General features: G+C 42.2%; 1 protein-coding gene across 3 annotated transcripts in view; it reads right to left on the bottom strand.

The window, feature by feature from the left end:
* Positions 1-14,386, bottom strand: part of CNTN5 (contactin 5) — a 2,213,095-nt gene that overhangs the window by 198,415 nt on the left and 2,000,294 nt on the right. For all 3 annotated transcript variants that reach the window (XM_073613049.1, XM_073613051.1, XM_073613050.1), the window contains one exon: positions 12,782-12,902. In XM_073613049.1, the coding sequence (XP_073469150.1) occupies positions 12,782-12,902 (121 nt within the window). The remainder of the gene's footprint in view (positions 1-12,781; positions 12,903-14,386) is intronic.

Below are 14,386 nucleotides of genomic sequence, written 5' to 3'. Positions count from 1 at the left end.
TTAGAGGAGGTTCCAACGGCATATAAAGTCTTGTAATTTTGATTCTAAATAAAGTCAGTTCATGTTAGCAACAAGCAAGTGTCGCCTTGTTTTGTGCTCAGAGAGGTTGGAATATCTGATATCTGTATGCAGACTGGGAGGAAGTGGTATATGACGGAAGCACTCAAGCGGAGTGTGGGACGTTCCGTGACATTGGTGGCAAGCAGCGGGAAAGCTTCCTGCAGTCTGGGACATCCAAACTTCCATCTGGATCCAAGGTCCAGATAGCAGGAGAGGAGAGGTACAGATACCAGCCGCCATGGAAGAGGAGTTCAGAAGGAGGTTGTGAGAGATGCAGATACAGCACAGAGGACCAGTATCAGAGCAGGTCGGGATACTGCTGGGATGGTGTGATTCTATTCGCTGCAAACTCTGGAAAGAAGCGCTAGCCTGTGAGCAGCGACACCAGGGAAAAGTTCTCCCCTCCATCGAGGAAAGGTACTGGTCGCAGTACGGACTGCGGGTGCAGTTTTTGGGAGAAAAAACGCACAAGAAGCAGACAGCTGAATTAAGCAGGCTGGTCTGGGCAGAGATAAAGCTGGATAAGAGCTACAGAGCCCTCCGGTGGCATGTATCCCAAGCATGTCCCTGGATAGCGGATGACAGCCCAACAGAAGGCTTAAGCTACGGAGGCTTGGGACTGTTGTATGTGAAGCTGACAGGGGACCCTAACTTTGGGAGTGATTTGGAGTGGCGGGTGGACAAAATCATGGATTTCAGAAAAGGGCTACTGAACATTTCTGAAGTGCACTGGGCACAGGAAGATTTGGAGTTTCTGGCCGTTCAGGAATGGGAGCTAGAGATCGCCTACAGACGGCTGCTAGACATTGCTCAGTGCCAAGGCTGGGCTCCCTTTGCCTGGGACTATCAGGAAATACCAGCTGACAACCCTGAAATCCTGGCTGAAGAGTCGGCAATGTGGCAGAGCAATAGTGTGCTTTGCCAACCTGCCCCCGCAGCTATGGAGGCGGAGGTCTTATGGCGGATGCAGCAAGTGCTGACTGACCTTGATGATCCTGTTTCTGCATGGGATGATCTTGGATGGAGGAATGTGCCTGTCCAGCAGCATGCCAGAGAATCTGCAGTGGAAAATCCGGAGATTGCCGTCCCCAAACCTGAAGTGCTGACATCAGGGCAGAGCTCTGCTAACCTCTGCCCAGAAATGATAGCATCTTCTGGGTTCAATGGACAGGAGATGGTGAACCTCTATCCCCAGACATCAGTTGCAGAGACATGGGATTTGATAGACTTTTCTGCTGAGGAAGAACAACCTGATGAGCCTCCAGCAGAAGAGCTGCTATCAGGGCCAAAGTTCACTGTGCTCTGTCCAGCACCAACAGTGGCTTCGGCCTTCTTGAGAGAAGAGGTAGTCGGCCTTTCTCCCACAACACTGAGAGGGACATGTGATTTTCTGCCAGCAGTATCTATGGAGTTAAAACAAACTTCTCCAGCTGAAGATCTGGTAACTGAACAGAGGGTCCAAGACCTCTGTCCCAAACTTTTATCAATTCCAGAGACTGGGGATTTAATAGACGTTTCTGTAGAGGAGGAACCACCTGGCAAACCCCCAGCAGAAGTGCTGGCAACCGGACAGAGGGTCCAAGACCTCTGCCCCACACCTGCAGCAATTGTGGAGGCCCAAGGTGAGGAGGTGGCAGTCTATCGCGAGCTGCAGATCAGGATCCAAGGAGAGAATGCAGTCATCACCTCACAACTGCAGCTTGATCTGGTGTTGGTGGATGGGGCTTCAGTCCCCACCTGTATACCCCAGGGATGCTGGGCAGTCGGCCCAGATCCCCAACAGCAGGATGGAGTGAGCTCAGTCCCCCTGTCTTCTCTCCAGCGGCAGAAAGGACTCCAGGGAGAAGGGCCAGTCCAGGCCTCTCCCCAGTGGCAGATATATTCTCTAAGAGAAGCAGAGGTTGGCTGGGTGAGTAATACTCTGTTTGGAACAATTTGTTTGGTGTACTGTGAGGGTACAGGCATTAGAGGACTGGAACTATGGACTAACTTCGGAGTCAACCCGTCTGGGGTCTCCTCCTGTGTTAGTCTCCTGCCGAAAGGGGAGAAATGTGACAGACCTAGCCAGGACAGAGGCTGTTGGAGAGGACTGAATGCAAGCCTCTTGCCTTTTGATTATGGGCCCTGGATTTTCAATGGAACAATACTCTTTGTGAGGTGAATTAGAAATCCAGTCTGAACTGTACTAATCGGACTCAGTCGTGTATATATGTATATATTGTATGTTGTTTGATTCTGTTGGGTACTCCTTGCTGTGGTCATCTGGGATTTGTGTCCCTGAAGAGGGAGGGGGGATTCCTCCAGCAGCCCCCTGCTGATAAGACTGATTCATACTGTTGGGACACATCCCGTGAGGAGATGCTGGTGTCATCAACTCCAACTACCTGTGTTTATGTTAATTGAATGAGCTGATCACATTGTCCTCTATACAATGTAGGAGACGGGATGACTCCTATTGGAGCTGCTGCTATTGTGAGAAAATGTCCTGTGATAATTAACTCAGTCTGGGCAATAGGTCATGTCTCAATCACCTAGGCTGTATAAAGGATTAGTTAATTAGCTCATGTTAATTAGGTTACAGTTGTATTGTTAGAGGAGGTTCCAACGGCATATAAAGTCTTGTAATTTTGATTCTAAATAAAGTCAGTTCATGTTAGCAACAAGCAAGTGTCGCCTTGTTTTGTGCTCAGAGAGGTTGGGATATCTGTATACAGACTGGGAGGAAGTGGTATATGACGGAAGCACTCAAGCGGAGTGTGGGACGTTCCATGACAGTGTCTTTAACATTGTAACATACAGCATGACCGAGAGGAAACAGAAAACTCCACATTGTGTAAACCCGTAGGTATAGTAAGTTTAATATAAAAAAAAAAAAAAACCTGCACATTTTAGAGTGGCCTTTTAATGTGGCCAGCCTAAGGCACACCTGTGCAATAATCATGCTGTCTAATCAGCATCTTGATATGCCACACCTGTGAGGTGGATGGATTATCTCGGCAAAAGAGAAGTGCTCACTAACACAGATTTAGACAGATTTGGGAAGAATATTTGAGAGAAATAGGCCTTTTGTGCACATAGATAAAGCCGTAGATCTTTGCATTCAGCTCATAATAAATAGGGGCAAACACAGAAGTGTTGCGTTTATAATTTTGCTCAGTGTATATACCGTAAAATGAGAATATATATATATATATATATATATATATATATATATATACAGCGGGGACGGAAAGTATTCAGACCCCCTTACATTTTTCACTCTTTGTTATATTGCAGCCATTTGCTAAAATCATTTAAGTTTTTTCCTCATTAATGTACACACAGCACCCAATATTGACAGAAAAACACAGAATTGTTGACATTTTTGCAGATTTATTAAAAAAGAAAAACTGAAATATCACATGGTCCTAAGTATTCAGACCCTTTGCTCAGTATTTAGTAGAAGCACCCTTTTGATCTAATACAGCCATGAGTCTTTTTGGGAAAGATGCAACAAGTTTTTCACACCTGGATTTGGGGATCCTCTGCCATTCCTCCTTGCAGATCCTCTCCAGTTCTGTCAAGTTGGATGGTAAACGTTGGTGGACAGCCGTTTAAGTCAGGGATCTGGCTGGGCCATTCAAGAACAGTCACAGAGTTTTTGTGAAGCTACCCCTTTTGGTATTTTAGCTGTGTGCTTAGGGTCATTGTCTTGTTGGAAGGTAAACCTAGTCTGAGGTCCTGAGCACTCTGGAGAAGGTTTTAGTCCAGGATATCCCTGTACTTGGCCGCATTCATCTTTCCCTCGATTGCAACCAACCGTCCTGTCCCTGCAGCTGAAAAACACCCCCACAGCATGATGCTGTCACCACCATGCTTCACTGTTGGGACTGTATTGGACAGGTGATGAGCAGTGCCTGGTTTTCTCCACACATACCGCTTAGAATTAAGGCCAAAAAGTTCTATCTTGGTCTAAACAGACCAGAGAATTTTATTTCTCACCATCTTGGAGGCCTTCAGCTGTTTTTTAGCAAACTCCATGCGGGATTTCATGTGTCTTGCACTGAGGAGAGGCTTCCGTCAGGCCACTCTGTCATAAGGCCCCAACTGGTGGAGGGCCGCAGTGATGGTTGACTTTCTACAACTTTCTCCCATCTCCCAACTGCATCTCTGGAGCTCAGCCACAGTGACCTTTGGGTTCTTCTTTACCTCTCTCACCAAGGCTCTTCTCCCCCGATAGCTCAATTTGGCCGGAGGGCCAGCTCTAGGAAGGGTTCTGGTCGTCCCAAACGTCTTTCATTTAAGGTTTATGGAGGCCATTGTGCTCCTTGGAACCTTATGTGCAGCAGAATTTTTTTTGTAACTTTGGCCAGATCTGTGCCTTGCCACAATTCTGTCTCTGAGCTCTTCAGGCAGTTCCTTTGACCTCATGATTCTCATTTGCTCTGACATGCACTGTGAGCTGTAAGGTCTTATATAGACAGATGTGTGGCTTTCCTAATCAAGTCCAATCAGTATAATCAAACACAGCTGGACTCAAATGAAGGTGTAGAACCATCTCAAGGATGATCAGAAGAAATGGACAGCACCTGAGTTAAATATATGAGTGTCACAGCAAAGGTTCTGAATACTTAGGACCATGTGATATTTCAGTTTTTCTTTTTTAATAAATTTGCAAAAATGTCAACAATTCTGTGTTTTTGTGTTAATATGGGATGCTGTGTGTACATTAATGAGGTAAAAAAATGAACTTAAATGATTTTAGCAAATGGCTGCAATATAACAAAGAGTGAAAAATTTAAGGGGGTCTGAATACCTTCCGTCTCCACTGTATATACACACTACACACATACGGGCAGGTGTGACCTTCTCTGGTTCTAATCCCCATAGGAACTCAGTAAAAAAAGAGCCAGATACACAAAACAATAGAAGAGTAATACCTTCCAGTTTACAGCAGATAACAACATGGATAGAAAAAAAGGATGTGTTTGATGGAAAAGATGAGGCTGGTTAAATGATGGATGGACTTCAGCTGTATAGTATGTTCCTTCCCCATGTAATCAGTGCTCCTTGACCTGCCATGTTTTCAGAAGTAAGCGCTTTGGAAGCCTTCCTGCACTCTCTATGATAAATATATGGCTTACAATGCTCAGATAAAATGGAAGTGACAGATTATCTACAGCAGAATTGATTTCGCACTCCAACTAAAGTATATTAATAACTGCTCTATTCTTGTCATTGTCACCTGGGGAATAACGATAAAAAAAAAAATGTAAAAAATGTGAACAATACTACGTTCAGTTCATTCTGATAGTGTTCTTGTCACCTTTACTGTGATTAATGCCTTGTCTGATTAGCATAATCAATCTAAACATCTATGATAGCGAGTTGCTGACGCAGCTGAATATACACCTTTGAAGTTGTGAACATGAAATTTACACAATGAAATGGTTACATGTTCCCCATGTTATGGCTCACTGACATGAATGCATCAGGAAAAGAGAATTTTAAAGGGGAGATAATTTCCTAAACATTTTTGGGATAAGGGTTACCACTGAGAATGGTGAAGTGTGTTTTAATCATTTGTGCCTGGGCTAACACTTTTTACATTGCTCTCCACACCTCAGTCCTGAGCCTCATATACTGCTAGCCTTGCAACCAGCGTGACATATTGTAACACAGGGAAGGAGACGGCTACGCAAAGACGCTCAATTCTTCTACGATTCCCTTTGTGTTCCATTGTGCATTCTTTGTTTCCCTGGATACCTCAGGATACCATTCACAGGAAGAAAAATGTTCAGCTCTATTCAAAACTACAAAAGTGTCTGTCTATCTGTCTGTCTGTCTATTTAAATCATGCAATTAATAATATAATACTTTATTATATCTATAGCAAGATCAGTCTATATCTTTTATCTATCTATAGAAATATCAGTCTATTGCCCTGTACACACGGTCGGACTTTGTTCGGACATTCCGACAACAAAATCCTAGGATTTTTTCCGATGGATGTTGGCTCAAACTTGTCTTGCATACACACGGTCACACAAAGTTGTCGGAAAATCCGATCGTTTTAAACGCGGTGACGTAAAACTTGTACGTCGGGACTATAAACGGGGCAGTGGCCAATAGCTTTCATCTCTTTATTTATTCTGAGCATGCGTGGCACTTTGTCCGTCGGATTTGTGTACACACGATCGGAATTTCCGACAACGGATTTTGTTGTCGGAAAATTTTATCTCCTGCTCTCCAACTTTGTGTGTCTGAAAATCCGATGGAAAATGTCCGATGGAGCCCACACACGGTCGAAATATCCGACAACACGCTCCGATCGGACATTTTCCATTGGACAATCCGACCGTGTGTACGGGGCATCAATCTTTTATCTATCTATAGAAATATCAGTCTATATCTTTTATCTATCTATCTATCTATCTATCGCAATATCTATCTATCGCAATATCTATCTATCTATCGCAATATCTATCTTTTGCAATATCTATCTATCACAATATCAGTCTATATAGTTTATCTATCTGTCTATAGAAATACTGTATCAGTCTATCTATCTATCTATCTATCTATCTATCTATCTATCTATCTATCTATCTATCTATCTATCTATCTATCTATCTATCTATCTATCAAAATATTAGTCTAATAATAATAATAATAATAATAATAATAAGCTAATATTTTGCTATATCTAAAGAAATATCAGTCTCTATCTCTCTATCTCTCTATTTATCATTGGAATATCAGTATAATAATCAAGCTCGGGCCAAACCGTTTGCCCATCCCTAATTGAAATATCAGTCTAATAATATTAATCTAATATTGGGCTATATCTATAGAAATATCAGTCTATATCTATCTATCATTGGAATATCAGTCTAATAATAAAAATAATAAAAATAATAAGCTAATATTTTGCTATGTCTAAAGAATTATCAGTCTCTATCTATCTATCTATCTATCTATCTATCTATCTATCTATCTATCTATCTATCTATCTATCTATCTATCTATCTATCTATCTATCTATCTATCTATCTATCTATCTATCTATCGCAATATCTATCGCAATATCTATCACAATATCTATCTATCTATCTATCTATCTATCTATCTATCTATCTATCTATCTATCTATCTATCTATCTATCTATCTATCTATTTATCTATCTATCTATCTATTATTGGACTATCAGTATAATAATGAAGCTCAGGCCGAACCATTTGCCCATCGCTAATTGAAATATCAGTCTAATAATATTATTCTAAAATTGGGCTATATCTATAGAAATATCAGTATCTATCTATCTATCTATCTATCTATCTATCTATCTATCTATCTATCTATCTATCTATCTATCTATCTATCTATCTATCTATCTATCTATCCATCTATCTATCTTTGGAATATTAGTATAATAATCAAGCTTGGGCTGAACAGTGTGCCCACCCCTAACTGAAATATCAGTCTAATAATAATAATGCTAATATTTTGCTATATCTAAAGAAATATCTATCTATCTATCTATCTATCTATCTATCTATCTATCTATCTATCTATCTATCTATCTATCTATCTATCTATCTATCTATCTCTCTATCTATCATTGGGATATCAGTCTAATAAGTGTAACACCCTCTAAATTTAGGTAAATTTAGGCAGGCCTATGCTGTGAGCTAGGCCTGTTTGTTTTGATCTGGGGGCAGGGGAGTGGTTTAGAATAGCAGTAGGTGACTGACATGTACTTCGGCTCTTGGGCGCCTCCTCTGTTTCCAGGGAGAAGGTTCTGAAAAAGGGACAGGGCAGAGAGCTGGAATGACATGGGGTGCATGTGGGAGCCCTGACCAATCCCCAACTAGGATTGGCAGGGGGCAGGCCTTCTACATATACCCATGGTGAACCTGCTGGGGGAGGAGTTTTCGGCTGGGTGAACTGGATGATGAAATGTTATGCTTGGCCATACACTCTTACAAAAAATTGGCCTAAATTCGGTCATTTAGACAGTTCGTTCTTTTTTTTTGGCCAGTTAATGGGCACAAAATCGATAATGGTTGGGACGTTTTTGAGCCGAAAAAACTAAGGACAAGTTTGGAAATTTTCTGCCGAACGAATGATAAATTGAAAGGTTAATGTGTTTCCCGTCCTAACTGTTTGTACTAGGTATATGTAAAAAAACTAACAAAAAATGCATTCATTTATGTCCACTGAACGATTTATCGGTCATTACATGATGGCACTATCGTTTGTGCTCACGGCTGAATGTTCGTTTTTCGAAAATGGGTTCGGCCAATTTTCTGTATAGTGTATGGCCAGCATAAGACTGTCGTGTCTGAGGGAACCCCCTTTCTGGGGGGTGTACCTCAGACGGGGAGCTCGGGAGCTGGGAGGGAGCCTCGCCTTACACGGTCATGGAGAGTTGTCCTGGAACAGGAGCTGGAAGGAAAATTGGTCAGCATGTCCGGAGTAAAGTCACTCAGGAAGGATCCAGGACAGGTGTCGGTGAGTGGAAAGTACAGTGGAAAGCTCTGGAAGAGACATGCCAAGGGGAGCTGGACGTAGAGCCAGAGGGAGAGACTGCAGGAGTTTTGTGTCAAGTAGCTGCTGCCAAGAGGACGGGCAGGATTTGCAATCGGACTTGCTGGGATCAGTAATCCATCTACATTTATTCTTCTCTATCAAATCGGTTGTTACCACAAAGGGGTACTGCAGAACCCTGCCTACAAAGGGCTCTCAAGTAAAGACACTGGGACTTATTCAGAGCGAGGCCTAGTCATGTGCTGATGGTGTGACAGGAGTACTAAAGTTGGACAGTGAAGTAAGAGCTCCTAAGTAGTGTACTGTAGGAAGTGTTCTGAGGTAAAGGACTGCCAAGTTTAGAGTCAACCATTTTGTTCTGCTGAGAAGTGTGGCGCAGTTACTTTTATTCTGCCAAGCAATATTCATCCTATAGGCATCCCATGTCCCTTTTCCCCAACCAAGTTCAATCCCCTAATAAAAACAACAAAAACAAGCAAGAGACTGTTCATTGACTGAGAAGTGTGTCTAATAGACATGTGCACACTGAAATATTTTGTTTCGGAATTTAGTTTTCGTCCGAAAAATACATTTATTTAGTTACTCCCGAAATTCGTTTTTATTTATTTCGTTTTTCATTAAGAATTGAATTCGTCTGAAAATCAAAATTAATTAAGGTCGAATCTGTCATTGAAGGCTTATGGTGTCTGTCGAATGTTCTAAGAAGATTCGACGGAGCAGCTAAACTGTACGTGTACATTTCCGGTCGAATTTTCCACCTACAAGCTAGCTTTAGTAGAATTCTAATGTTGTATGACTAGTAATCATTATATTTATTAATTATTTTACTCGTCAACCAACATTAGGATTTTTCTATAGCCTATGGGCGGATGCATTTGGCCAGAAATGTACGATTGTAGCGTCGCACAGTTTAGCTACTCCGTCGAATCTTCTTAGAACTTTCGACAGACACCATAAGCCAAAGATTCAACGTTTGTATGTTTTTTGTTGCTTTGTCGAATCTTCGTCGTTCATGTTGAATGGTCTACTCTACCCCAACAGTCAGCCAACCTTCACATTCGTTTCTCAATCTCCAAGTGCAATGGCGGGCGCGGCATCCGACATTGTGTCAGATATTGATATGGCATTATAATATAGAATCTATAATAATAAATCCCCCCCCACGACACGGGTAGCCTCTGAGGCTATCACAACACTAGCAACACTAGTATCACTATCAAGTATCACAACACTAACACAATAGCAGCAGATTATTATGAAAAAGTTAAGTTGAACTGTAGCTCGCTTCACTATTGTTCTGCTGCTGTGCTTCTGCTTAATTGCTAAATAATTCAGGTTCTCTGACAAACGGACCAGCTAAGATTGACTGTCTTCTGAAATGATTCAGTGTGTGTGTGTGTCTCTCTAAATAAAAGTAAGTTGGCTGTACGTGTGTACTTAGTTCTAGCTATTATACTGCCCCTCCTCTTTGGTTACAATCGGCAAATAACATTCATCATCATCATTATTTTTATTTTACTTCCCCCACCCAATTCCAGCAGCGATCTTTTTTTCTCTATGTCAAATCTTTTCTTTCTATGTTGAATCCTTTCTCTCTATGTAGAATAATCTTGGAGTTAAGGTTAGGCACATTGGACCACAGGTTCAATAGACACAGATTGTTATTGTCAGCGTCATGTTGAATCTCCTATCTATATTGAACTTTTGTCGCAACGAAAACGAAAATAAAGCATTTGTTTATGTCGGATCTTTCGGTTTTCGGATTCTGCACTTTCGTTATCATTTGTTAAAACGATAACAAAAATACCTGAAATTCGGACAAAAATGAATGCACATGTCTAGTGTCTAATGGATGTCTGGCAGCAGGGTGAAATGTGTGGATGCTGTAATATGTAGCAACCCCACGGGGCCAGCGCTACATAAAAATAATTTAATATCTATGTCTATATAAATATCAGTCTATAGCTATCTATCTACAGTATCTTGTAGTAGTGAGTGTACAGCTTGTATAGCAGTGTAAATTTGCTGTCCTGTCAAAATAACTCAACACAAAGTAATTAATGTCTAAACCACTGGCAACAAAAGTGAGTACACCCCTAAGTGAAAATGTCCAAATTGGGCCCAATTAGCCATCCCCCCGTCTTATGTGACTCGTTAGTGTTACAAGGCCACAGGTGTGAATGGGGAGCAGGTGTGTTAAATTTGTTATTGCTCTCACTCTCTCATACTGATCACTGGAAGTTCAACATGGCACCTCATGGCAAAGAACTCTCTGAAGATCTGAAAAAAAGAATTGTTGCTCCACATAAAGATAGCCTAGGCTATAAGAAGGTTGCCAAGACCCTGAAACTGAGCTGCAGCACGGTGGCCAAGACCATACAGCGGTTTAACAGGTCAGGTTCCACTTAGAGCAGGCCTCGCCATGGTCGACCAAAGATGTTCAGTGCACATGCTCAGCATCATATCCAGAGGTTGCCTTTGGGAAATAGACGTATGAGTGCTGCCAGCATTGCTACAGAGGTTGAAGGGATGGGGGGTCAGCCTGCCAGTGCTCAGACCATACGCCGCACACTGCATCAAAATGGTCTGCAATTGGCTGTCGTCCCAAAAGGAAGCCTCTTCTAAAGATAATGCACAAGAAAGCCTGCAAACAGTTTGCTGAAGACAAGCAGACTAAGGACATTACTGGAACCATGTCCTGTGGTCTGATGAGACCAAGATAAACTTATTTGGTTCAGATGATGTCAAGCGTGTGTGGCAGCAACCAGGTGAGGAGTACAAAGACAAGTGTGTCTCGCCTACAGTCAAGCATGGTGGTGGGAGTGTCATGGTCTGGGGCTACATGAGTGCCAGCACTGGGGAGCTACAATTCATTGAGGGAACCATGAATGCCAACATGTACTGTGACATACTGAAGCAGAGCATGATCCCCTTCCTTCAGAGACTGGGCCGCAGGGCAGTATTCCAACATGATAACGACTCCAAACACACCTCCAAGACTACCACTGTCTTGCTAAAGAAGCTGAGGGTAAATGTGATGGACTGATCAAGCATGTCTCCAGACCTAAACCCTACTGAGCATCTGTGGGGCATCCTCAAACGGAAGGTGGAGGAGCACAAGGTCTCTAACATCCACCAGCTCTGTGATGTCAGCATGGAGGAGTGGAAGAGGAATCCAGTGGCAATCTGTGAAGCTCTGGTGAACTCCATGCCCAAGAGGGTTAAGGCAGTGCTGGAAAATAATGGTGGCCACATAAAATATTGACACTTTGGGGCCAATTTGGACATTTTCACTTAGGGGTGTACTCACTTTTGTTGCCAGCAGTTTAGACAAATTAATGGCTGTGTGTTGAGTTATTTTGAGGGGACAGAAAATTTACACTGTTATACAAGCTGTACACTAACTACTTTACATTGTAGCAAAGTGTAATTTCTTCAGTGTAGTCACATGAAAAGATAGAAAAAAATATTTACAAAAATGTGAGGGGTGTACTCACTTTTGGGAGATACTGTGTATATCATTGTAATATAATAATAATAATAGTAATAATAATAATAATCTAATATTGGGCTTATCTACAGAAATCTATCTATCTATCTATCTATCTATCTATCTATCTATCTATCTATCTATCTATCTATCTATCTATCTATCTATCTATCTATCTATCTATCTATCTATCATTAGAATATCAGTATATGCCTGTTTACATCACTTTTACAAACTGAAGAAATGTTATTCCCTTGATATAGGGAAGTACACATACATAACAATATTCCATAGACTTGAAAACCTCACACAGGTCCTGAATAGAGGATTTGGTGTCAGTTTTGCCCCAGCTGCACATTGAGGTACCCGCCTGATACAATCACACATCGCGCCACGCAGCTGCTAGGAAAGGAGAACATTCCGCTCATCTAGTACACTAGTTTGCACAGCACTGATTCATTAGTCAATGTGGCTGACCCACAATTGAGCATGAAAATGTAATTACTGTTCATCATATAGATAATTTGCATCAGACGCCTGGCATTTGTGACATTTTAAAGTGCTAATCTTTAATTTCTGCTAATTTTAAACACTGCAGAGTTGGACGTGGAAGATGGAGGCACCTGCAATGTACTGAGCACCAGAGCCCAGTGCCAGTATGACTAGGCAATAAATCAATTGGATGGTGTTAGCATACTCACCCCTAACAAGCAGTTCTGCCTCATCTGATACACTGTCAGCCATGGTCTGCACCCTGCAGCCATATCTTCCAGCGTGCACCAGAAGAATGTTTCTAATCATTAAATCTGCAGAAGAGCCTTGCTGCAAAAGAAATAAATGTCCAATTAAGTACAATTTGAAACCTAAATATGCAACATGCATCATAAAAACACAAAACAGGCTAAATATCAACATTTAAAGTAAAGCCAAACTGAAACATATTGACATGACTGCTGAGGCACAATGGACTTAGGTCCCAATTAATGTAACACAATGGGATCAAGTCCCCAATACCACCCTTGCCCTTTACCCCATTAAATAAGACACTTACAACCATTAGGTTGGAGAGGGCAAGGCCACAGCTTTATTAAATTCCAACACATAACATGCGAACATACTGTATTTAACCAGTGTCAGTCACGGTCGTAGTGTGAGCACTTAACCAAACTTAACCAAGAGGGAAGTGGGGCCATAAGTGCTGGACAGACAGCCTACTTCCAATTTTCCATCAAGGGCATATGAATGAATGAATGAAAAATTTATAAAGCGCTGCAAATGCGAACTGAATCGCCTCAAGGCGCTAATGCATTTGGTGTTGTCAGCTTCTAGAAGAGGAAGGTCTTGAGTTTTTTTCCTGAAAGCCAGGTGGTTTTCCTCCATGCATTACAGCAACTTTAACTGCTGGCAAGGTCAAGAAAACCGCAGCAAGCTGTGACATACCATAACGTAGGAAAGTGGAGAGTGGGCAGCTCTTCCAACCGACTCGTCTGAAAGACCCAGAATTCCCTGGGGCACACGTTCCCTGAGCTCAGGCCCATCCCATCCCACATGTTTCAACCAGTCGTTCCCCTTGTCATGCACCTAGCCATGCCCCCATCAGTCAAGGCTCTCTTTCCCCAGGGAGGGGGCTCAAGAGGCCTTCAGCTGAAGCATATACATACATACAGCTGAAACACATACATTGCCCATTTTCTGGAGATCTGCCTATGCCTAATGTGCTACATTGCCGCTAGGGGGAGGGTGGCAACAACTTTCAAAGCAAAATGGTTTGGCAGATTTGGTGCCAATGTCCAGCTTTGTCTGTGGGCTTCTAGTGAACACCTCCACACAGCTCACATCTACTATGTGCTTTCTCCATCTTTTAAGGCCACCGATGCTTCCTCTTCCATCCATCGGTTTGCAATGTAGGCACTCCCACTGCAGGGCCAGTTTTCATTTTCATATACTGTGTGACACCATTAAACCTGAAAGATTTATTGGGATTCTATTAGCTTAAAGGGTCAGTTCACTTTTCTCAGTGCTGAGCTCAGATGCTACAGGGTGTCCACCAGTGGTAGTGTTCTATAAATCGGACAGGACTGGAGGGAAGCTGACATTAGGAGATATTTTATGTATCCCAAAACAAAGAAAATAGTACTTCTCAAATGCCCCTCAAACGTGTATCAGTTGGATCAGCATAGTGAGTAGACTGGTGCAAGGCAGACAGGATCATCTGGTCAGACTTTAGTAGACTTCAAAAAAATTGTGGCCATCTGCACACAGACACCAACACCCTGTTGAATGAATGTGAATAAGCTGAGTAGTAG

The sequence above is a fragment of the Aquarana catesbeiana genome, linkage group LG02, assembly GCF_042186555.1.
Source record: "Aquarana catesbeiana isolate 2022-GZ linkage group LG02, ASM4218655v1, whole genome shotgun sequence".
Lineage (NCBI taxonomy): Eukaryota > Metazoa > Chordata > Amphibia > Anura > Ranidae > Aquarana > Aquarana catesbeiana.
Note: the sequence above shows the minus strand (reverse complement) of the source record. Positions and strands in the feature narration are given on the sequence as shown.